At 37.4% G+C, this 26,250-nt stretch overlaps 1 protein-coding gene across 4 annotated transcripts in view; it reads left to right on the forward strand.

Annotated features, from left to right (window-relative positions):
• LOC578459 (adhesion G-protein coupled receptor V1) overlaps positions 1-26,250 on the forward strand; it is an 85,054-nt gene that overhangs the window by 46,104 nt on the left and 12,700 nt on the right. For 3 of the 4 annotated variants that reach the window (XM_030976807.1, XM_030976809.1, XM_030976808.1), the window contains 36 exons: positions 486-715; positions 1,327-1,476; positions 2,266-2,534; positions 3,033-3,166; positions 3,599-3,968; positions 4,192-4,549; positions 5,339-5,673; positions 6,502-6,631; positions 6,980-7,156; positions 7,503-7,685; positions 8,272-8,328; positions 8,478-8,600; positions 9,099-9,245; positions 9,810-9,930; positions 10,651-10,774; positions 11,359-11,497; positions 12,014-12,208; positions 12,601-12,836; positions 13,600-13,739; positions 13,991-14,424; positions 14,972-15,217; positions 15,756-15,905; positions 16,375-16,601; positions 17,126-17,282; positions 17,906-17,968; positions 18,423-18,525; positions 19,007-19,120; positions 19,508-19,689; positions 20,586-20,765; positions 21,312-21,561; positions 22,033-22,191; positions 23,323-23,513; positions 24,074-24,214; positions 24,738-24,890; positions 25,282-25,577; positions 26,031-26,232. In XM_030976807.1, coding sequence (XP_030832667.1) covers positions 486-715; positions 1,327-1,476; positions 2,266-2,534; positions 3,033-3,166; positions 3,599-3,968; positions 4,192-4,549; positions 5,339-5,673; positions 6,502-6,631; positions 6,980-7,156; positions 7,503-7,685; positions 8,272-8,328; positions 8,478-8,600; positions 9,099-9,245; positions 9,810-9,930; positions 10,651-10,774; positions 11,359-11,497; positions 12,014-12,208; positions 12,601-12,836; positions 13,600-13,739; positions 13,991-14,424; positions 14,972-15,217; positions 15,756-15,905; positions 16,375-16,601; positions 17,126-17,282; positions 17,906-17,968; positions 18,423-18,525; positions 19,007-19,120; positions 19,508-19,689; positions 20,586-20,765; positions 21,312-21,561; positions 22,033-22,191; positions 23,323-23,513; positions 24,074-24,214; positions 24,738-24,890; positions 25,282-25,577; positions 26,031-26,232 — 6,866 coding nt within the window. Of the gene's footprint in view, positions 1-485; positions 716-1,326; positions 1,477-2,265; positions 2,535-3,032; positions 3,167-3,598; positions 3,969-4,191; positions 4,550-5,338; positions 5,674-6,501; positions 6,632-6,979; positions 7,157-7,502; positions 7,686-8,271; positions 8,329-8,477; positions 8,601-9,098; positions 9,246-9,809; positions 9,931-10,650; positions 10,775-11,358; positions 11,498-12,013; positions 12,209-12,600; positions 12,837-13,599; positions 13,740-13,990; positions 14,425-14,971; positions 15,218-15,755; positions 15,906-16,374; positions 16,602-17,125; positions 17,283-17,905; positions 17,969-18,422; positions 18,526-19,006; positions 19,121-19,507; positions 19,690-20,585; positions 20,766-21,311; positions 21,562-22,032; positions 22,192-23,322; positions 23,514-24,073; positions 24,215-24,737; positions 24,891-25,207; positions 25,578-26,030; positions 26,233-26,250 lie in introns of those variants that run through there. The other variant, XM_030976810.1, reaches the window with a different exon arrangement.

Below are 26,250 nucleotides of genomic sequence, written 5' to 3' on the forward strand. Positions count from 1 at the left end.
GTTTGCCAAGAAGTGGGCGTTTGATGGCCTGCAAATGTAGGGAATCAAAAGATATTAGAACTTACGAATGTCAAAATCTTCAAAAGTTAATTATACGTACAAACTGTATTTACCTGTGTGAAATCCATAAATGATCAAATAAAATCTAGTGTCATGTATATCCTTTACAAATTTGAAATGTAATAGATATAAATTATGCCCAAAAGAAGGTGAGACATTAAATTATAGGCAAAGGTCTAAAACTACTGATGACAGTGTATTGTGTAGATGTAGTGAAAAAAATGTTCAAAACTTTGCCCTTCTTCAAATGGACATATCTTGTCCTTGCATTCGTCTTATAGATGCCTACATACATGTATTATCAGCTGGGCTACATTAATATGTAGGTACATGTATCTGTAAAATGTTAAGAAATAATTTTTTCATGTATTCAATGTTTTATTTCCAATATGTATGATGTCTTCATGTATTTCTTTGTTTTACAGATGGTGACATACCAGTCTTAGCGAATACCCAGAACATAACCGGGGTCGGCGTGAGGTCATGGCACTCCTTCACTTCCAATGGGGAGTCCTTCTTACTACTCATTAGCAATGCAAGGACTGATCCACTCACCACGGGGGTGAACACTGATGGTTCAGAGGGACTGCCTGATAGCAGTAATGTGATGGGATCCATGCTGTTCAGATGGCAGGGTGTGTTTATACCTGTGCAGGTGAGTGCTTCCTCCGCGTCTTAACGCATCTATCCTCTTATGAAATTAATTTTGTTGTTACTAAGTAAAAGGATAATAATATGTTAATATAATATGGAATGATTTTATAATGTTGTTTTTATTAATCATGTCACCACTCTGTATTATATTCTAACATATTATATTGTTGTTTTATCACTTGAAAAATAAAAAAATATAACGTGTAGATATTGAAGTATTTAATAGATGTTGTTCTATCTCAACCTCAACCTGCCATGTAGGAAATAATCCTGTCTAGTATGTCAGAACAGATATTCCAGTTAGAATATGCTGTACTCATGAAATATTTATCATCTTCACCATGAATTTCACTGTATCCTGTACAGTCTGCTTTAGCGACTATTTTTTTTATAACCATCACTTTTTCTTTGTAAAAAAAACTATTAAGAGAACCCATACAAAAGACCACCTGCCTATAAAACCACTTTCCTTTTCTCCTTGAGTGTTTTTATATACAGATTTGAATGTAAGACTCTTAGGAAATGTTTTAATAGATTTTTGACAATGGCAGAAAAGTGAATAGATACATGTAGGTAATCTTTGAATACATCACTTTCTCGTTGTTTCAACAGACCGTAGAGACAGATGGTGCAGTAAGGGCTTCATCTAGCACAGTGGAAGGTGGTACCACTCTCATCGCTATAGCTAACATGGGAGCCAGTGGGCGGCGTCAGACTTCTTCACGCATCTATAGACTCGATGCTAATGGGTCCTTGACAGTGGTAAGTGTGACAGTAAAGCAACTCATCAATTTTGACATCAATCTAGAATTTTGACATCCATTTCTACACGATCAAATATGGCTGTTCATGCATCAATATGACAGATTGATTAGATTTGCAGGAATTGACCATCATCAATATACCAAACTATGTGTTTGATTGCATTTAATAGCATCCTAAGGCAGGGTGGTCCATAAACAAAAATTCAGACATTTTAAATTGGAACGTGGAAGGAGTATGGACTGATGTATGCAAAGAATAAAGTCCCTAGTGGCTGGATTCCAGATTCTTAGATGCGCTCCGGTAAATTTTAATCAAATTTTGATGCATTTTCATACACATTTTATGACTAATATTTCATATATAATTTAGGTTGAGAATGACTATTAACTTGGTTTTAAAACATGTACAATTAAAATTCAAACTGGTAGCTGATTTTGAAACCTGTTGCTGTTACAACTCTGCCTGAGCAAATATTTCTGTTCTTTTTTCATAATGTTATATTATTTTTTATAAACAAATTTTGTTCTGGTCCACATTTGTTTCACATGTTGAATTGCAATACTGTCAAATTATCTTGAAATTGAAGCATGAAACAAGATGTAAGTGAATGATTATGATTAAATGCAATGCATTCATTTATGCTCAAAAGCAATGAATATGAAGGTAAATATGAAGAGAAATTCTGACTAAATATTGCCATTTTTCAATCCAATATGACAGATGATTTCAGGTCCTCCACATCTTTACTTTCTTACATTCACACATTTTTTCAATCTTCATTTTCAGATCCAAGACATCTCAACTGTCGGTGCATCTGATGTTGAATTCTTCAACCTTGGGTCAGACACTTACCTTGCAGTCACCCAGCTGAGGAGTAACAATGGGCAATCCCTATCTAACTCCATTGTCTATCTATGGAATGGTCTCACTTTCATCCAGAGCTCTCTATTCAACTCCAATGGAGCGTCTGCCATAGATTCTTTCACCATCAATGGCAACCAGTACCTGGCTGTGGCAAACTATTATGACTCTTCTCTTGCCTCGTATGAAATCATGTGAGTGACACCTTTATTGGTCCAAATTAGAATCCATCTCACTATAATAATGTCCTGTACTAAGAAATTCATCTGCATTTATTTCTCTGAGTGAAGTGTTCTACACCCTTCAAAGATTCAAAGGTCTTGGTATCAAGCCCTGTCATGACTCTAATGCCCTTTTGCAGGATATTAATCTACATGTTCTGCTCTCTAACCGGGTGAAGAAAATTGTAACGGATTTGAAGAAATTCTTGAAATAGTATTGGAATGCCTTTAGAACCATGTATCTGGGGCTTAATCACATAAAAAAGTAATCAATTAATAATTATAACCCACTTACTTCTTGAAAGGAGAAAAGAAGCTTGACGCTTTGTAATGCTTTGTCATTGCATTTTTATGAGTCTTATGGTGCTACACACTTACATTTATGAGAAAGATGTGGGTTGTACTCGATTGATATATCTCTAAGTCTCAACCAAATGACTGATGGACCACTTTGTGTTTACACGCTTCTAGGTCTGTTGTATATGAATGGCAAGGTGGTAACCTAGTCCAGGTCCAGCAGATCTCAAGCCAGGGAGCTACTGATATCCAAGCTTTCACTGTGGGATCCAATGCATACCTAGCTATTGCCAACAGTAGGAATAATGGTAAGATTTTTGTCTCTTAGAGAATTTTTTTTTTTTTTTTTAATGTTGCTCTACATTTTATTTTCATAAATTCTGTCAAACCTCACAAACTTCAGGGGGTAAAATGTCTGATGGCTTTCCCAGTACTCTATAAAATGTGAGCACAATGTTTAGGCACTTACAATAGCAGTTCAAATCAAAGCCATGTGTTTATATTACATTTGCCAATTTTATATTTTTTTAATTTATGCTCTATTTCTCCAAACCCTTTAATATTTAATTAAATTCTTGCTCATTAATTCTATTGTGTGCCTCAAAATTTAGAAAAGTATTACATGTCTGCATATGGATGCATACAGCCATGAAAGCAGTTAATCTTGTTTTGTGATAATGTGACACCTCATCACCAAAGCCTCAAGTGTTTATTCCTTCAAACTCCTTTTCTCTCTCTAGCTGGTAACACAGAGATAAACTCGGTCATCTACCAGTGGAGCTCTGTGACCTCTCAGTTCATCCTCCACCAATCCATCCCCACCCAGGGGGTCCAATCTGTCAGGGTATTCGTCACCAGCCCTGAAGGCATCACTCACCTGGCCCTCGCAAATGCAGACGGCCCTTCCTCCGTCTATACCTGGAACACCTTCAACTCCAGATTTGACCTCCTGGTGACCTCTGACCCTGCCTTTGACCTTGTCTCTCTGGAGGTCGGAGGTAGCACAAATCCCCTGCTTGCAGCAGCTAACTATGGAGATGGTGTTTCGGATGAGATGTCTGCCATGTTGCAGCTGACCAGTGTCGCTGAGGATTCAGATTATGTTCCTTGGTAAGAAATGAGAACCTGAAAATGATACATGTACATCTCTTTATCTTTCCAATATTATGGGTGATTCAGCCTAGTTTGATTCAGCATAAGAACAAATCATATTTTTCAAGGGCTCAGTCTGAATAGAATTATACTGTGATTGGGAATTCAATATCTTGGTGATTTGTGAGATCTTATTTTTCCAAGATTGTCATCCCGAATTTCTCTTGATCCTACTTTACAGGTCCACCCAGTTGACCTTCACACCTTTTGATACTGAACTCACCTTTGCTGTATCTCTCCTTGATGACATCATTCCGGAGGACGACCAGACCTTCAGCGTCTACCTTTCCAGTCCATCCAATGGGGCCGAGCTGGGCTTCCAGAGCCAGGTCGCCGTCACGATCATCTCCAACGACGATGCTCACGGCATCATCGGATTTGCGGCAGAGTCTCTATCGGTACAGGGAGACGAGAGAGCGACAGACACACCCACGGTTCTAACGGTGGAGAGGCTAGGGGGTACAGCTGGGGTAGTGGTGGTGGAGTGGGAAGCGACAGGACAGCTTGCTGCTACAGATGTCAGGCCCCTTGTTGGCCAGGTGAGGATAATCTTGATTCAAAGATTCAGAGATTCAAGTAAGGTTTTATTCATGACGTGTCAAAAAGTCCAAAGACTAAAAATGCAAGTTTACATCAAACATACAATCATATAAAAAGCATTCAAAAGCATATGTACATATATATATATATATATATATATATATATATATATATATATATATATATATAAAGATAACATAGCAAATGAGAACAAATATATAACAATGAATAGATGTTTAAATCAAAACATTAAAGTAGTAACAAAAAAACAAAAACAAAACATGATGTATGATGGTGACATTACTCTGAACAAGGATTCATGATGATTTGTAGAATAAGTGACAAAATATGTTAATGTATACAAAGTTTGCACTGATCTGTGCTCCAAGAAGGTTTCCTCATTGGCAAAGAGATGTTGAATCAATGCTCTACACAAAAACAGATTTGTTATTGTTATTACAATAAATCACTCCAGATGTTGACTATTTGAGATTGTTTAAGATGAAGTGAATACATGACGATATGCTTAAATGTTGACAAATAAAAGTGAGTGATTCTTCCTTTGAAAGCGTCAAGGATTCTGTAGCATCTCGTGGTAGCAAGAAGGGTGTGAACTCAGACATAACATTTTACATAGGGTCAATATACTTTTGGCTCTCAGAGAGGATTCTAGCTTAGACCCAATAGGTACCAGAATTATGCAGTCACCTATCTTCTTTAAATGCTATGTAAAGTAAAGATAATTTATCTTAAGTCATTATCCCTTTTCTCATCAATCCTTGTTCCAGATTGAGTTCCTGGATGGTGTTTCCACGGCACCCCTGGTCATCACCATCCTCGCTGATGACATTCCAGAGCTTGACGAGACCAGCACCATCCGCCTCACTCGCATCATCAACCCAGGAACGACTCGTACTGACCGGGGTGCCACCATCAGTTCATCAACTAGTGCAGCAGAGCTTAGGGTCCTAGCCAATGACTCTCCTCATGGAGTGTTTGCATGGAACCTGGAGTCTCTCTACACGGCCGTGGATGAACCAGAAGGGTCACAGGGGTCAAGGAGTGTCACTATGTATATGACGAGGGAGCAGGGCTTTACTGGTGTGGTCAATGTGTACTACAGGTTAGTCAGTGCTGTCATGACAGATAAATAGTCTGACTTAGGATTCAGCATTGACTGTTAGAGATACACAGAATGCTTACATCAAATTCTCTGGTCTTGAAGTGATTGTTACTGGAAGAGCCCTTATATGGGGAGCGCTTGTAATACTTCTGAGTATTTTAAAACAGAATGGTTTGTGCTTGTTATTCATTTAATCCTGTCATATGATTCACCATTTTCTTGCGAGCATGTTCCAATAAATATTTCAACAATTAATTTAAAGGTAAAGACCAGTAATGGTCATGCGATTGCATTGTGAAAGAAACGTTGTGGAATCGATCAGAAAAGGTTGATCATCTAGCATCTAGCATCTGCAAGGTTCTGGAATCATCAAAATGATAAGAAATTTGGCCCATTCTTCGTAAAGTTACAAGCACTATACACAGAAAGATGTATATGGGACTACCCTATCTCTCTCACACGACCATGAGAGAGATAAATTTACCAAATATATGAATTAGTAGGCGGTTTCCCGGCAAATTTTTTATCATCATGTATTAGTCAAAACATATTCTTTCACATGATTGGTAATGAGAGCTTCCATTTCATTTTTTGAAATTGGGGCGTTACCAATACTGGTCTTTACCTTTAATGTGTACACAGCCCGTATGGGAATTCTGTGTTTATTATGTACATTCAATGAAGTATGAATTTCATACTGTATTTCCTGTGTACAATGTGAATATCATGCAAGTAACAAATTTTGAGTTACTGAAATTAAAAATGGCATGCACTTTTTGAGACGCTTTGTGGGTCATGAAGTGTTAATGATGTTTGCTTTTCTTTCAGTACTTCTGAAGCCGCAGGTTTACCTGAGATCCAGAGAGCTGAGAGTGGAAGTGATTTTGCTGCCAGACAAAACTTTGTCACCTTTGAAGATGGTGTCGATGTTGCCTCAGTGACTGTCAATGTATTACCTGTAAGTCATTATACTAGTTGTATTCGTAAAAATTATTCCTTTCTCAGGATGAGTCAAGGAGTAATAAAGTATTGGTTACTGGGGGGGAGGGGGGAGGGGGGGGGGGGGGGGTATTGCATAAAAATTGGCATTAGTTGCTTCTTACTGTCGTTTAAAAATTGAATCTGTAACCAATATTGTTATGATTTGTAAGAAAGCTTAGCAAAATGTTGTTGCATGTGAAGATGTACACAGAGTTTGTAAACAATTATCACCTTTTCATTACAACTGCATCTTGAAAAGCCTATACATTTTGTTAAGCTACTTAATATTACTTCTCCTCATACATTTTTAAATATTTTTACACAGGACACTGATGCAGAGGGTCCCGAGACATTCTTTGTCAACCTGACATCTGTGGAGCTAGTATCAGGTCAGTCAGTCAGTGGAGCTCAACCCAGCATCAAGAATGGACAGGACGTAGCAGAGGTTACCATCAGACAGAATGACAATGCTAATGGTATCCTGCAACTCAACGTCACTAAGGTATTTATACCCCCTGCAGCCCACAAGAACCAGACAAAATGCTTGAAATTGTTTCAAAAGATATTTCAGGGCTCTGTTGTATAAACATATTATGATATATTGCATGTTATTCTGTTAACGGGGACGGATCGAGTGAAACCAAGCATCAAGAATGGAGAGAACGTTGCAGTAGGGATGACGTAACTAATCAGTGGCCTAGCTAGGAATGCTTTAAGGCTCGTTTCAGATATGATGCCGTACCCTCATATGTGGGTCCTGCGTCATGTCTTGCATTCTGCAACCTTTGCTATATTCACCCACGGTATGTTTCTCTTACCTCCCACATTTCTTGTATCTTATACCATAGAATGCTGATGGTGATGTGGAGGTCTATGAAGGTTCTGGTACCAGTGGTATCCTCAATCTTCCGGTGCTGCGTACCGCCGGTGCAATCGGTACCGTGGGTGTGAGCTGGTTAGCCACCACAGTCAGCGCCTCCACAGCAGATTTCAACCCTCTGTCGGGCAACATCACTCTGGTTAACGGACAGGTAATATTACTGGTTATAATGCATGAAAATGATTGCATAATGACTTGCTATAATGAAAATATTTGCATAATGATTGGCTTATAATTTTATTTATCATTTTTAATTATAATATATGTTGTCCTTATTGCTTGTGTAGTGTTTGCTTGTTGTATATTTTTACCCATCGCTTACGGGAATCCGATGGTCCTCATATAATGCTGATGGGAATGAGAGATTTCAGTTGTCAATGGGTTCAGTTTGTTGTTTATATGGATTTTGATAATATCTCTATCTTGTCAAAATGAAGCAAGCCAGTTGACAGAAATTTTATCTCTGTCCAAATCAACATGGGCAATTCATGCATTCGTGAATATATGTATTGATATCAAGGACCTGTACATTAAATGATTTCTTGCAGTTATTTACTTTTCTCTTTTTTTAGAGATGATCTTTGTAAACTATAGGCAATCAGAACATGTCATATATGAAATGATCATCATATATTAGAGCTTTCTGAATAATCTCAATAGCATGTTGTACAACTATGATAATGGTATTGTTCATACAGATGTACATTTGAATTATATTTCCTTTTTTTTCTCCACAGAGAGCTGCCACCATATCAATCAACATTGTAGATGATCGTATCTATGAAGATGATGAGGTTAGTATTGCTTATGTCATAAATTTGATAACCATTTGATGATATTGATATGTACTTGAACTGGAATGCATGCTCATATTACCAGACAGTTTCTAGAGTACAATTCTTTTTCATTATTTGATTTTTGTTCACTTGATTTATTTTTGCAGCGTTTCACAGTATCCCTCCACAGCCCAGCTGGAGGCGCTGTTCTAGGTAGCGAGACATCCATCATTGTTAAGATCCTCAAGAACGACTCGCCGAAGGGACTCTTTGGATTTGCCTTTACACAGGTTCAGTATAAACCAAAATGAATACATGTTACGAAGATGTAAATCTTTATTTCCAAAAGTAACTGACTTTAAACTTTATTTCTTAAGTGTGTTGATATCCACAACATTCATCAGTAATTATCAGTAATTGATGAAGTCTAAAGTTTGTCGGTCATTAAGGGTCCCATACATGGCTAAGTAATGCAGATCGAGTTCTGAACATAAACTGATGAAACATGTGTCAGTTTACTTCATACATGGTCTGATCTGCGCTGTAGTAGGGCTATTAACTCAATACGATCATCAGATATATTAAATCTATAACTTATGTGACAAAATATGTTGGGCTTGCCCGTAGAATACATGTAGAGAACTTCTTGGATATGAGGTGTTAGACAACATGATAGCAATCATTTTCTTTCTGAATGTTTTAATAAATTGAACAATACCATATCTTAAGTTGCACATGTGAGGTGTTTCCACATACAAACCAATTCACAAAAGCTTGTTGTTTTGCAGGAGAGTGTATCTGAATCTGGTGGTCCTGTGACCTTCACGGTAGAGAGGAGCCAAGGTGTGGAGGGGAACATAGATGTGAGATGGGAGGTAGAGGCAGCAGGGAGGATGGACCTCACTCCATCATCAGGAGCACTCTTCTTCCAACAGGTATCGAATCAACATTCTTACAGGTCATAGAATTTATAAAGCTCATCGATTTAGAGGAGTATTTTTTTTTTTTTCCCCCTTCCACAGGGTTCTTTATTTTCAAAACAAGTTCCATCATATACAGTATATCCACATATCATATACAAATAATTAAATGAATAATTTCCATACATAATGGCTTAACAGAGGAGTATTGATTGCTGTTGTCATCAGTCAAAATTAATTTGATACATTTAGACTAACATGTTCATCTTTCTTGTCTTTCTAGGAATTAAGACATAAACTTTTTTGGTTACAATTTGATTTTGATATTACATGTAAAATCCTAACCCTAACAATATAGTTTCCAGCTGGATTTATCACCAGCTTTATTACATATTGTTATTTGCATAGATTAATTTAAATAATATAGTATCTATTTTGTGTATTGTCTAAAACTAAAAATGTTGTATAGTAGTGTCATTCACATTTCATTTCTAGGTAAAGTGCTTCAAACTCTGTTAAAACAATTCTCTCTGTGCTGTACATGTATGTGTGACATTATTCTCTTTTCTTTCCTTCCAGGGTGATGCCAGAAAGTCCATCATATTAGAAGCAATCCAGGATAACATTCTGGAAGGAGAAGAACGTTTCACTCTCTCTCTCACATCAGCCACTGTTGATGCTGAGATCTCCCCTGTGTCTGGTAAGATAATTCATTCTATTGTTATACTGGTAGTAGTTTTGACCTTTTTCATGTTTCAAATTTGCTGATACAAATTCCTACATGCTTCCTTCAGACCAATGTGATTTTTTTAAAATAAATGTAATGCTTCCTGGGAGAAATTGCAATTATTTAAACATATTTGTGGCTTACACCCAGTAAATAAGATTGATTGATCGATCTGTAATTGAAAAACAAGTCAGAAAAAAAAAGTCCCGCTGGTTCCAAGATTTTTTCTGACTTGTTTTTCAATAACAGATTGATCAATCGATCTTATTTACTGGGTGTAAGCCACAAATATGTTTAAATAATGTGAATGTAGTTGATAAAAGACCAATCTTACCGCAATTTAGGTATTAAGCTTGATAATCCTAAATAAAAAATATGTCACTATAAGACATTTCTAGATTAATGTATTAAGTTAGTACAGAATTTGTTTGGAACTGGATAAAATTGAAGAAAAGAGCACTATGGGAAAGCAACATATTTGATGCATGGATCAGGATATCCTATTGCAGTTTATCATGAATATACATGGACCGATAAGCTTAACAACAAAATGTTTTAACAGATAGTCCTATTCATGTAAGTCTAAGTTTGTGGACATTCCACTGAAATTGTGTTGATTTTTGATTGAATTTTGATGTGATTCCAGTGGATGATGTCTTGTATGAAATGCTCCATCTTGTCTCCTGTACTCAGGTTCAGCTACGGTAGTGATTCTTGCCAACCCTGATTCAGCTGGTATGGTGAGCATCCTATCAGACTCCAGGAATGTTATGATTGGTGAACCCATGCAGGGATACAATGGACAGGCTACGATACAGTGAGTGCAGCAATCCCATTTCATGCATAATCCTTTTTTTTCCTTTCTTGTTAATGCCTCCCTGGCTACAAAGAGAATTGCAGGTTTTTTTGTCTTTATTCTCTCGATCCTCACTTACGTTTTAAAATATTACATGTAACTTTATTCTTTTAATGAGTTGAACTATTGAACAGTATGGTGTCAAACACACCCATGCATTCATTTTTTTGATGTTTCACAGCAGTTTTATGAACCTGAATTTTATGTTGGCCTATGACTTTTATTTGTAGACTAGTTATATCATTTGTTGAGACCTTACAGTAAAAACATCTCTATGAATTCATGTGGTTTCTTGAGGCATGCTCTATTGATTTTCTATACTTCACTTTTGCTATAAAGTTGAAGAAAGCAATTATTCTTAAAGACATTGTCTTAGTAATACTAAAACTGCAGTTGCAATTATTTCACTGTATATCAACAAATATCATGCTCTAACAAAGACATATCTGACACTTATGTTACCTCAGTTTATTACAACAATATTCGGTATTATGATTTGATTATCTTTAATACACAATATTTCCTGTGTAACTTGCATTGATCAGTGTGACTCGTGGTGCTGGCATCTTTGGTGAAGTGACGGTCAACTGGCAGATCTCTCCGGCCGGTGATAATGCCTTCTTAGAGACGTCAGGACAGATCATCTTCAGAGACAGACAGCAGAATGCTACTATTACCATACAGGTGAGAATTGGTCAGGCGTCACATATTTTGTTTTGATTGCATAACCTGTTTTTTCATTTACCAATACACGTTTTTGTTTACTATTAAGTTTCACTATTAAACTACTCGTCTGATCTATCTAGACTCATATTTGTCTTTTTCACTAAATCAATCAATTTAATCAATTTTGAACAATGGACACTGCTAGAGTCAATAAAGACCCATAGATGGAATGGTATTTCTGTATAAAAAGATTTAAAAATTATATTTATGAAAACTCAAATATTGATTTAGATAATGTAAATTTATCAGATGTGAAGCTGTTTAGACATTTCTGTGTTCAAAGATAATAAGAAAAGAGATAACTAGAATGGAGAAATCTGAAACCAGAAGAAGAAGAGGTGAGATCGAGGATCGTAGTCCATGTAATTAAGTTACTTTACCCTATCAGGCACAGTTGACTCAGAAATATAATTGATATGACAACAATAATGCCAATTTGTTTAAATTTATATTAATTATTCCTTCCATATCCAGACCCTAGATGATTCAATACCAGAGCTAAGGACCACCTACATGCTGGTTCTAGCCTCGGTAACAGGAGGTGCTTCAATTGACTCCGCTTCTGGGGGTAGCCAGGCAACCATCGTCATGGTAGCCAGTGACAATCCCTTTGGTGTCTTTGAGTTTGACCTGCCCTCTGAGATAACCGTCAGTGAGGATGATAATTTGGTAAGTGTTGAACTTTGTAGCTTATCATGATGCATTGGTCTAATGTTAATTTGAAAGGGTATATTTTCCTGCAGTTAAGTTGTAATGGCCCTATATTTTCACTTTATTGCAAGCTGTAGAGAATTTATTTTATTTATGCAGATATTTTAAAATGTACACATGAATAATATATGTTGTCTGATTACTAGATACATCATTAGATATGAGAGGGAAAGACAGTCAAATAAAAAGTAAAGATTTGCCAGAGAGAGAGAGAGAGTGATTTTTGTGAACACTGAAGTGAATACACAGGACTGAAGAAAAAAAACACAAGCTTTATTAAGAATGTTTGAGAACCAGTTATCAAATACTTCAATCAACTATATCTGTTCCATTTCTTTCTTTTCTTCCAGGTATCCATCCCCATTGTGCGAAACGCAGGTATCTTTGGTACGGTGCAGGTCTCCTACACCACCACGCCTTACTCCGCCCAGGAGGGTGCAGACTTTGCACCCTCTACCGGAGCCTTGACCTTCTCAGAGGGTGTAGACAGCCTGGACGTTACCCTAGCAATCCTTCAGGATGCCATCCCTGAAGGACCAGAAGCATTCTGGCTCAACATTACTGCTGTACGGCTCCTTGCTCCAACGTAAGTTTGTCTCTATACACTTCCCTTCTGGCAAGACATTGATCTACATTTGCCACTCTCCACCCAGGTGTTAAATGGGTACCCGGTAGGATGCGAAAGCTAATGTGCTGAGATTAGCAAATGTGCGCTTGTAAAAATGACGCCTGGCTGGAATGTTCCCCAGGGAGTGAAGAATGTGCATACATTGTGTGCTGCCTGAATCCGATGACTGGGGTAATAATATGATTGCAGGGCCACCAGGGAGAACAGTATAAATAGTGATGAGGCTACCCTGGGTAAACAAGACATATTATTGTTAATATTATTCTTTATAAATGAGTTGCTATTTTGAAACGTGCTTGCTTTTAGTGTATTGGTAGGTTAAGTTGGTGTGACCATGAATCTAGTTTCTGCAACAGGTATAGAAGACAGTGGCATTGTCTGTGGTATCTGTGTAATCATTGTGGGGTGCTTAAACATGGATGTGATAGCATGCAGTAGCAAATTCTGAACATGTCATTAATTTTTGTGATTTCTATTGAATGGCTTATCTTTTTTTAAAGGGCAATTTCTATGTTCTGTATTGTATGAATTAATGCATGGTCACACAAATGAGTATCATAACAATAATTGGCTCTTTTATGCCAATATACTTGATGTGCTTATACTTACATGTAAGGAAATTATGACAATGGTCAAAGATCTGTGAAGGTCAACTTTGAAAAGGAAATTACTAGAAACCAGACAAAATGGTGAATATTTTTGCTGTGTTTTATTTTTACAGAAACACGGACTACACACCAATCAATGGACTTCAGCGTGACATGCCACCAGTGCTAGGTTCCCTGTCTGTGAAGACTGTGATCATTGGCTCCAATGATAATGCTGAAGGAATCGTTGAATTTGACAAGTCTCTATATGAAGGTAAGTGATTTATTTATTTATTTATTTATTTATTTATTTATTATTTTTCCTTTTTGGGGGGGTTGTTTTTGATTGTATAAAAACTGTGTACTATTAAGGAAAAAGGGGTGTTTTATTACACATTCCATATTGATAATGAATTTTAGAGTGAGCCATGTTTGAGAGAATTCTCCTTTACAACACCTCTTGTACATGAATTCAGCATGATTCATTAGTGGCTAACTTATACATGTGTTGTGTTTTGTTTACAGTCCAAGAGGATATTGGCACCGCCATGATTCCTCTAGTCCGCAACGCTGGTAACTTTGGTTTGGTCAGCGTTTCCTACGAGGTAGAGCCTCTGGATGCCACACCTGGAGGTGTCGATTTCCTCCTCACCAGCGGAAAGATCACCCTGGCCGATGGCCAATCAGAAGCCTTCATCCCCATCACCATCATCGACGACACCTTGAAGGAGTTCTCGGAGTCGTTTAACATCCGCCTGACGGGAACAGAAGGGGGCGCCCTGCTTGGGGGTAATCTCACAGCGACGGTCGTCATATCAAAGAGTGATGGTCCTGATGGTCTCATTGGCTTCACCTTGTCAAACCTTGACAGGGTGATTGCTAACCCTCCTAACGACAGGGATCTGACCTTTACCATTGAACTCTCAGGGGGTCTGGATGAATACCTTGTTGGGACAGAGGTAAGATATGATTGCCATGACAACCACTATCAATAGCATCTTGTGGAGGTCCCATTCAGAATAATCTTCAATTGCTTTTTTGCAGTGGAAGACAGCAATATTGCAAAATATAGCACTTCTAATATTTGAAAGAGTAAACAATTAGCTTCGGCATTGGGAGAAGATGATTTGAGATGATTTCAGACCAGCTCACATTTAATACATGTTTATTCATGTAATTTATTTTCCATGTTTTTTTTTTTAATTTGTTTTATATTTTTTAGGGGGGGGGGGGGAGGGAAGGGGTTGAAAGGGATTTTTCTATAACTCCAAAATCTATGTGTTGCCCCTAAACATCTGCTCAACAGCATAAGATAATCCTTACCTATAAATATCACCCATCTTTATGACATTTAAGAGATGTAGCTTTGGCCACCAACAAAACCTCATCATAGATACAGTATTATTGGGCCAGAGAATATATTTCTTAAGTGTGAATAGTAGTGAATAATATGCAAATAAGATGCATCATCCTCAACTCTCTCCATCATTGTCATCATGTTGACAGGTTCGTTGGAGGATACTAGGCCCTAACACAGACTCCATCCTGCAAACAACTGAGGATATATCCACACCAGGTGGCTTCCTACAGGGGTCTGTGACCTATGGCCCAGGTCAGAGAGGGTCAAGGACCTTTGACCTGCAGGTCAAGTCATTTGTAGGACCAGAAGTGGAGGAGATGTTTATAGTAGAGATCTACCAGCTTGTCAGTACAGGAGAGATTGATAATGGACGAAAGCAGGCTAGGCTCACTGTAAGTTTATTATTCAATTATTTATTTTATTTATTGATTCTGTTTTTGTTTATACCAGGGTGGCTTCATCAGTGATTGCAACACCGTTTTACCGAGAGTCAGAAAGCCATTGATTAATAGCACAATACATAGACTATAAGCTCCTTTCTGGCTCTCAGAAGATTATATTTTGTTGTTAACTCTTATTTCTTTCTATTCACTTGTAGACCCTTCAAACATTTGCATCAGAACTTCAAAAAATGTGTTTGGAATTATGGTTTTAAATATTGTCCATTCTCATTGGCAACGGATTGTAAATAGGTGATAAAGGCTAAAGTGTATAGAATCTAAAAATATTCTTAATACTTCATGTTAGTAAAGGGAATAGAGTGAATGAATAAATTAAAGATATACATTATTGAATTCATCAGATAAACATAATTTGAATTCAGTTTTATTCCTTGAACTACAGTCTGTTATCAATCGTTCATGATTTTCAGTATTCATTTTCAAAGCCTTTCAGAGATACTCATTTAGAGCATATTTTTATCATCTGCAGGTTCTGAAGTATGGGGACCCTAATGGAATAGTTCAGTTCATAGCAGAATCTGTTCAGCCTCGCTACTTTGATGAGCCGTCTGATGGCAGCCCATCTCAGAGAGTAGCCTTTCCACTGAGCAGACGAGAGGGATTGGTAGGAGATATACAGGTAAGAGGATAGTGCAGATGGAGATGATGATTGAGATCATTATGATGTAAATAATGCTGATGGTGATGACAAATATCGGTTAGAGAAGAAGATATTATTGGTAATGAAAATGATGTTGTTGGTGGTAATGTTGTAATGATTATCTTGTCATGGTTGTTGTTGCCATCGGTGAGGATAGATGTAGTTCTGGTTGTGGTTGTCTTGGTGGTGTTGGTATGATGGTGATGATTAGATGATAGCTATGGCAATGATGACGACTGATGATTACGATGAAGAAGAAGATGATGATCTTGATAATAATGTTATTGGTGGTGGTTATGATGATGATGATGATGATGGTGGTTATGATGATGGTGGTCATGATGATTGGAGTGATAATAATATTGATGATCTTAATGGTGATATCAGAGACTGGTTTAGATCATATACGGGAGAAGTCATAGTCTCAATGTCCACCATTTTTATACAGGTTTATTGGGAGGTAAGAGACTCCTTGGGCCAAACCATCACAACGGACATGTCACCTACCAATGGAACAGTAGAGTTCCCTGAGAACATTGCTACTGCATCCATCCTCCTGGAGGTGCTCCCTGATACACTACCGGAGCTAGAAGAGGGGTTCACTGTTACCCTTGTTTCTGCCGATGGGGGTGCAGAGATAGACCCTGTCCTCCACACATCTGAGTTTTTTGTCAAGTAAGAAAATATAATTGTTTAGAAAGATTTTAGTTGGTCTAGTGGCCAACCCTTTTAGCATAATCCTGAGTAGTATCTTTTGGTTTCTGGATGTAATAATCAGATCATGTTTGTAAAAATGCAACTGTGTGCATGTACCTACATGTACAAACCCTTCATCAACACACATTCTCAATTAATGCCAAATACTTAATGTACAATAATCAATCTGAATCATGATGGACATGCACACCAGTCCATCCAAGTAGATGCTCAAGGCATTTACTATGTAAACATATCAAGCTGATATGCTCGAAAATACATTTCAAATTCTATTTTCTATTTTTATGTTGATGTTTTAATGGTATTTTGATACAATGAGGGAGTTCAACAGGCAGGATAAAGTAGGCATAAAATTATTTTTATGTTTACTTTCCTTGTGAATATCAATAAAACGTTACAATCAATCGTGAAGTCTAGAGTCTTCCAGTTATGTTTTTTTTTAAAGACTAAAGGAGTCATACATTTTATCTTTTATTGTTCAGTGCAAATGATGACCCTCATGGCATCTTCAGTGTGATGGATGAGAGCCAGACCATCATCTTGGTTGGTAACAACAGACGTCGTCTGAGACTAACCATTGATAGGTCAGCTGGTACAGTAGGAGATGTTCAGATAGGCTACCAGCTTCAGTACAATGATGTGAGTAGGATTGCAGTGATCTATTTATACTTTTGTAGTTGTAATTTGTTATATTCTTTTTAAATCTCTCTCTGTCTCTATTTATGTTCTCATTCTTCAAATCTGATATAAATTTAATTACGTCAGATAAATTTGATTATGTCAGATAGTGTCAATCTTTGTCATTGCCCCTGTCCTTATTTATCCTATTTGTTGAAACAGACGTCAAGGAGATAGTGAAATCAAATTAGATAAAGGTAGAGAGAAGGAGAGAGAGGGAGACAAATGGTAGAGAAAATTGAATAGAGAGGAATACTTAAAGTGAGGATTAAGGTTGATTATGAAAAAGGTAGTAGGAAGAAATGCATCAGGATGAAAGCATCTTGAGGTGTAGAGGGGGTGAGAGAGAAAGAGAGAGAAAAGGGAGTGAGAGGGGAGTGAGAGGGGAGAGAGAGGAGAGAGGAAGAAGGGAGTGACGGGAGAGGAATGAGGCAGAACAGTTACATGTAGGTATATGAATGCCCAAGTAAATTTAAAAATTGTTTACAGACCATGATAATTATTTCAAAATAATTGATTGCAGTGGTTCTAGTAAATATTGATTTCTACAAGTATATTTGTTTAAATTTCCTTTTCCAATCCAGGGTGTGACAGGTGCCTATGTACCAAGCAGTGGATCCATTCTGTGTAGAGACGGTGAAACTCAGGTAAGCTAGAATACATATAAGTTTATCACTGTCACAATGGGTGTATTATATTACCTTATTGAAAAGTCAAAAGAGCTGCTCAATCAAGATATTACGTCACACTTTCAAAATTAATTTAAGCCGCAGGATTTAAGTTTAGTTTAAGCTCGGTTTTCCAGTTTAATGATCCCAAATATTTGCAAAGGACTGTTTATTTACATTTCCCCTGAAGGACTTGTCACAAAATGCTCCTGATGCATAGAAGGAAATATTTATTGTATATACCTGCAGAAGAACATTGTTCTTTAGCAGAGATTGATTCTGATGGATTAAAGAATGAAAAGGAATTTTAACCCTTTGCTAACCAGGACAGGTTGTTTCATGTATCAAAGCCTATGGGAGTGACAGAATGCAGTAGTAAATGGATTGAATACAATTCATTTCTCTTCAAACCTCCCTCTCATTCTTATCTTAGTGTGAGGAAGAAGTTGCCCTTCTCAACAATGATGTGTTTTTAGCTGAGGGTTCCACCTTCACACTCAATCTCACCTCGGTCACCTACATGGGAGCAGATACACGTAAGTCCTACTGCTGATACATGTACATCTTTATGGTCCTACACATTGCTGGTATTTTTCAGATGCGATCATTCAAATCACCTTGAAGAAATTGATGGGCAATAATTGTAATATTATTAGCTATATATTTTTAACATGCTAGTTATAAATTGTGCAACTGCTTTCTGTAGATCTTTTTCAATTCATTTCAATTCTTTTATTTTAATTCCAACAAATACATTAGAAGTACATAGGTGAATACATGAAATAGTTCATGAAGTGTAATGATCAGTGTAGGAATTATAATCAAATTAAAGAGTAATACAAATGTCTTTTATATCGTTTATCATCTATACAAAATTTAAACATAAAATGATTTTCATAATACACAAAAAGAAGATAATTTTGTGTGTGAGATATGGAATTTTGTGTATCTTTGATGGTGGTGTTATTTGTGCTTGAACTAGTTTTGATAACTTTGATTTAATCATTCCTTTCTTAGCTGTTATACCACCATCGATAGATTCAATCAGTGATAGCGCCACCATTGTTGTGCCAGAAGAAGTTGCCAATTCACAGGTTGGATTCAGCGAGACAGGGATCATGGTGGATGATGGTAAGAATAGACAAATTGCTATTCCTTTTTTCAGACCTTTTGAATTTCTTAGTCGATGTGAAAAGAAATATCACATTACAGAGAACTGAGATAAATGGTGATTTTGATGATGATGGTGATGATAGTGGTGAGAAAAGTGGCTGGTGTTTGTAACAATGATAGTTTTGAAATGTGTTCCAATAGTCTTTCAAATGAATGTGATGGCATATCTTACATTGATAATAACATGGATACTGGTGCTAATAAACGGCAATATTGAACAGAAAATCCAGTCAGTAAATTTAAGATTTGTTTTTCTCTCTCTTCAGTGGACAGCATAAACCAATTGAATGTAATAAACTAACAAACAGTGAATTTACTTGCAATTTGCCATCCTCATTTTTGCAGCAACCCTTGAGGTCACCCTCTCCATACAACGATTGGGTTTTTATGGCAATGTGGATGTCACATGGCAGATGGGTCACAAGTCTGGTGATATCCCAGCAGGATTCATGGACGGAGCTGTGACCCCTAGCACAGGTCAAATCAGGCTCGTTCAAGGAGAATCCACAGAGACTTTTACTGTTACGGTGAGTAGTTAATGCCACTCATCCACTGCTCAGACTCTATTAACACTCCATGTGCTGTGGCTAAACCACCCATTTATGACCTTTAGTATAGTACATGTACATGAATGAGTTTATAATTATGTATTACGTCTTTATATGCTTCTTAACGGTTGTTGAAGATCAACATCAATTTGAATTGTCAAACAAATCTGCAGTCTTGATGGAAAGAAAAATCAAAGAAAAGGGAAGAAGGAATGACTTGATTTTGGATGTTGATATTTAAGTTGCCTGACTGTTAATGAGCAAGCAGCACATACATATGCTTATGAATATACAACCAGTGGGCATATGTATTCAATCCTCATCTGAGGGACATGGTAATGGAGGATTAAAATGCCTTGCTGGAGGGCACTCACATATCAACTTTGTTTCTAAACCTGGGACCTCCACGTTATATGTATGTGACTACTGTTTTACCACAGGAAGAACAGACAAATATATATCCATGTATGTTGCAAGGTATTCAATTCAATTCAATTCTTTTTATTCCATTCATCATATAAAAACATACATAATTATAACATTGATATATACAGATAAGTAAAGAACAAACAAATAACATAACGAAAGATAAACATAAAATACAAATATATATATGAATGAGGAACCAGCAAGAAAGAACAATTAAGTCTTATTTAGGGCTGGTCCCTTGTGACATAAAAAGAATTTTAACCTATAACACTTAACACTTTACAGCTAACACCTAACAACTAACACCTAACATCTAACACCTGATTGCATATATATATATATATATATATATATATATATAAAAAAGTACATTCATGAGAGGTGATAGCCAAATGTGAGTTAGACTTACTGAGCCATTATTGTCCCTGTTTCCTTTGTCTTTGTAGCTGAGCCCAACTGGTATAGACACTGAGCTGTTTGCTGTACACATCACCAATGTATTCTCCAATGTTGCTGGAGGTGCTATGGCTTGGGATAGCTATGATACAGCTAAGATTGATCCGTATGGCATCGTGGGTTTCACTGATAGCTCAAGACAGCTTGTGGTTCAAGAATCAGACCAGCAGGTAAAGTGGATCATTTTGACTTATTATATCTTGAAGATTTTAAAAGGCAATTCTTTCAGTGGCAAGTACTTGTAAATTTTCCATTGAAGGTATATGGAGATCAAGACTTCTTCCTGTTTGAGGTCTAAACATCATCTTGTGAAAAGACAGGAGTCATTATGAAAGACATGAGACTGGCTGTTAATAGCCACAGGGGCAGTAACACTTGATATAAAAAAATGAGTTAACATCAATTTGCATGGTTCTCAATAGATAATAATTTATTTTATTTTGCCAGCAAAAAAATGTATGAGTTATACAGAAAGAGGTAGGGAACAAAGTCAAGATCAAGAAACATTTGAAAAAAGGTTTCAGCACATGAAACAGATGTACAGTACAGCACCTATTATAAAGTAGTGATATAAGAATTTGAAGGTCAGAAACAAATAATTCAGCCACAGTAAGAGGGGAAGAAAATTCCAGACATAGATGTAATAGACACATGTCAGTAAGACGGAAGTTCCATAATTGAAAGCAAAGTGAAACTAACAATGTTGTACATTACAGGTATCTCTGGTGCTGGAACGAGCTGTGGGTACCCTGGGCAGTGTCCGCATCACCTACAACACCGTTGCTTACACCGCTGTACCGGGTGAAGATTACACTGCTGTTACCAGCGGTGCCGTGACTCTAGCCAACACACAGCGTAGTGCTACCATCATAGTACCCCTCCTAGAGGACCTCGAGCCAGAGTTGGATAAGATCTTCTTTGTTAATATCACTGGTGTACAGAGGCTCCCCATCGGATCAGGCCAAGGTGATTACTTGTTGCTCAATACTTTGTACATGTTAGCTCCTTAGCAGGAAAGTTTTCTCTCTAGGTTGAAATTTGATAAAATTCAGATCTTGAAGCATTCTACATGTAGGAGGTGAGATATAAGGATCAAAACAGTTTTCAATTTTGAAAGTATGCATTGACACATTTAATAGTCCTTTGGTTACCCTGCCGGGGGGCGGGGGGGGGGGGGGAATTCTACTCCTTAATATGCCCTGCTGAAATTCCTTTTTGAATGTACCTTGCCAATACCAATTAAAGGAATTTTTAGATTTATTTTGTATCACCTTCTGCCTATTCATCATAACATTTTCAACCATCTATAGGAAACATAAATCAAGGCATTATTTGACTGTTCTGACGCTGAAATTCCTTATTACACTTTTGTAAGGGCTAAAAATTTAACATTGATAAATAATCCAGATTATACCTTTCTGTATGTTTTATTTCTAGGCATCAGCCCCAAGCTCAGTTCCATCTACTCCACGGCTGAAGTCACCATAGAGGGCAGCAATGATCCCTATGGTGTGATAAGCCTCGCCCCAGCTACTATGGCAACGGATGAAGCAGAGACTTCCAGCAAGACCCTCACATTCACAGTCCAAAGAACAGGTAAGGTCATCAAGACCCTCACATTCACAGTCCAAAGAACAGGTAAGGTCATCAAGACCCTCACATTCACAGTCCAAAGAACAGGTAAGGTCATCAAGACACTCACATTCACAGTCCAAAGAACAGGTAAGGTCATCAAGACACTCACATTCACAGTCCAAAGAACAGGTAAGGTCATCAAGACATTCACATTCACAGTCCAAAGAACAGGTAAGGTCATCAAGACACTCACATTCACAGTCCAAAGAACAGGTAAGGTCATCAAGACACTCACATTCACAGTCCAAAGAACAGGTAAGGTCATCAAGACACTCACATTCACAGTCCAAAGAACAGGTAAGGTCATCAAGACACTCACATTCACAGTCCAAAGAACAGGGAAGGTCATCAAGACCCTCACATTCACAGTCCAAAGAACAGGTAAGGTCATCAAGACCCTCACATTCACAGTCCAAAGAACAGGTAAGGTCATCAAGACACTCACATTCACAGTCCAAAGAACAGGTAAGGTCATCAAGACACTCACATTCACAGTCCAAAGAACAGGTAAGGTCATCAAGACATTCACATTCACAGTCCAAAGAACAGGTAAGGTCATCAAGACACTCACATTCACAGTCCAAAGAACAGGTAAGGTCAAGCATAAATGATGACAAACTTAGAATACCCCTTGAATAGGAAAACAGGGCATCGATTCATGAAAACATCATAAGTACAAGTTTGCCGTCGTCCCTTTAAAACACATGCCATGAAATTGACTTGTGTTTCTTTCAATGGGATGTTAGCAAACTGGTATTTATGACTTGTTTCATGAGACAGTGGTCAGGTTTTCTACAGTAAAAGGGGATATATAATGAAATCTCATTTGTGGACCTGCATCTGAAAAATTCTGCAGTTTATGGGAAAATGTATTTACTAAATACATTTAATGCATTTACTTGCAATCTTATGTAAGTTTTTGAATAATTCCTTGTGGAGCCTTGTTTTACGAAGAATGGGAAAGTATACATGTGTATTTGAAATATTGAAAATGGTGGTAATACATTTGTTAGAAATATACATCTATGTGAATTTCTTTTCTTGTCGTATTATACAAACTAGTGGATTTTATCATGCATTTCTCTTGTGAAGGTGGATCTTATGGAACCATTCGCGTCAGAGCTCAAACTGTCGGTGGTGGGGAATTATGGCAGGCTGCCCTCGTTGGTCAAGTAACCAACATGTCAAACACAATCGAGCAAGCGTTGGCCAACTCACAGGGGCAGGAGTCAGCCGAGGTTGATGCTGATTATCAGCTCCTTGAAGAGGAACTTGTATTGAATGTGAGTACCAGAAGACGAACAGTGCTCACACTAATTCAAACAAATATATATTTTAATGCACCTGTTTGCAGGTTGAGTGAAATGACCGTTGAGAATCTCGGCGAGAGAGACAGAGAGAGAGAGAGAGAGAGAGAGGGGGGGGGGGGGGGGGAGGGGGAGATGTGGAAGCACTTCGAGGAAAGTACAAGTATAGGGAGTTCTTCTGATTTGCATTATTATTTACATACTGTATTTGTTGCCCATTTCAGGAGAATCTAAATATCACTGTTTTAAGTCCTCCTCTCATGATTTAAAAACCCATTTGCTTGCAAGAAGCTGGATCATGAGACAATTTGCAAAATTTGTAATGCTATTCTAATGAGAGCAAATTTTACTATGGGTAGTATGGCATATTGTTTACCTTGTCCAAGAAAGTAAATGTACAAAATGTTAGACTGTTTTATTGTTGTGGCTGCTGTTACCAAAATATCAGATATGGCTATTTCATTATGTGGAATAAAGCAATATTTTTGGTATATGCTAAAATTTCTCGATTTAAATCTCTTTTATAAATTTTCAAGGAGGGAGAGACGAGTACAAATATATACCTGACAGTGAACAGTGATGACATCCCTGAACCAGATGAAATCTTCTTCATCTACTTGAGCCAACCTGAAGGCGGGGCTCGTATCGCTCAGGGAGACAGTGATGGAGGATTGAAGGTAAAAAGAAATGGGATAATTTTATGCAGTGCTGTTGAATGTTGTTCAATATCCTGTATGGAAATGTTTCGGTGACCACAATATACATATCATGGGGGCTCTTTATTTTTAACATTTTGTAGCAAATTAAAAAGTCATGACAATAGACTTTTTTTTATTTTTGAGGGGGGATACTTGGTATTCCTTTGTATGATAAAACATGCTTTGTGCCCTTAATCATATATTGATTAGAGTCCATGTATTCAACTCAGTTTTGCTAACATATTGGTTTTTTGATTTTGCATATTTTCTAGTATTTCTCACACAAATATACCTCTTACTACCTAATTAGAAGGGTCATAATTTTGTCCAAAGCCAAATGTATTTAAAAAAACGTTTGGAGACGAAGTTGAGTAATTTTGTTTAAAAACATACTTGTGATCTTCGAATAGGGCTATTTTGACAGTTTTGTTACAGTACCTTTTGGAATCTATCAAGTCTTATTTACATGAACGTGTAAATCTGTTTTGTTTGGCATTCACAGGGCTTTACAGAAGTGATCATCAGAGGCAATGATAATTATAATGGTATCATTGGATTGACTGATGCATCCCTCTATGTTACTGTGTATGAGGATATGAACCCAGTCGCTATGCTCACTCTGGATCGCGGAGAAGCTTTCTTTGAAAATGTTACAGTGAGTTTCTTTATTTTTTATTTTTTCTTATTGAGATTTGGACTCTAATTTCATGTGCATTTCTCATTGAATTACTCTGGACTCGTTGATAATGCTGCTAAAAGTATTTTGCAGACTAAGTCTCTTCAAAGAAAAGAGCTTGAAACTGGTGCTCTGTTGCACTTTTCATATAGATTCGAAATGAAAGTTCTATATCTTTTTATCTTACTGTCATATTGCTATTCACAATACACTTTCCAGAGTTACTAAATGTAATTACATTCTCCACTGTATGATGTGATATTATTTCGATATTTTCTTAACCTTTATATACAAAGAGACGCTATGGCAGTGGTATGCGCAATGAAAGCACTGTAGTATTACATCCACATATTTACCCCTTGACCTACAGGTCAACTGGAGGGCAACCTACAGCCAATCAGAGGACCTTGTAGGTGACCTTGACCTCTTTGATCAGCTGACAGAGGTCAGTGGTGAGGTCACCTGTGAGGGCAGCGTTCGCTACTGCTCCCTTCCCATCACCCTCAGGGATGATGAGGATCCTGAGTTTGCTCAGTCTTTCCTGATTGAGTTGACTGGAGTGGGAGAAGGGGCTAGTCTGGCTGACAGCAGCAGGTTGTTTGCTAACGTTACCATGGCTGATAGTGACTTCCCAAATGGACTTCTGCAGTTCTCTATTGAATCAAGGTAAATTTTTAGATTGATCCTTGACTTATTTGGATTCTTAGGGCAAATACACATGTATACAAGTAAGAAATATATCCCAACTGAACACAGCATTAAAACGGTTCATCAGCAAACCCAAAGAAAATATAAAATATTTTTTTATTTCATGAGATAGCATATTCAATAGATAAGAAAATTAAAAAAATTGCTAGGAATGTCCTTTGTTGATGCAGGTGAATAAGAAGCTGAAGATATATATCTATTAAGTAAGTTGTATCAGCAGCAACATTCTGATGTGGATATGCCATCACAATATTCACATTACCTAATAAACCGTACAAACATATTTGCTCCTTACATCAAAAAAGATATTGTCAAATATATAAACTGATTTCCTTGGCTCCCATATCAATGTCTACCTGGATATCTAGCATTACTTTCCATCAAAAACATATTTTTGTCTCCTCCTTGAAGGCTCATGAGTGTTGACACCTCAGCTGTTGAGGTCAGCCTGACAGCTGAAAGGGTCGGAGGGACCTCCAAGACGGTCAGAGTTAGTTGGTCAACCGGTCAGCTCCAGTCACCTACCACCACAGCAGGTGTTACCCTCTACCCAGCCATAGGGGGTGCAGAGTTCACCTCTCAGACTTCTACACTTGTCTTTGCTCCTGGACAAGTAAGGATTCAAGATTTA

The sequence above is a fragment of the Strongylocentrotus purpuratus genome, unplaced genomic scaffold, assembly GCF_000002235.5.
Source record: "Strongylocentrotus purpuratus isolate Spur 01 unplaced genomic scaffold, Spur_5.0 spur5_scaffold_9, whole genome shotgun sequence".
Taxonomy (NCBI): domain Eukaryota; kingdom Metazoa; phylum Echinodermata; class Echinoidea; order Camarodonta; family Strongylocentrotidae; genus Strongylocentrotus; species Strongylocentrotus purpuratus.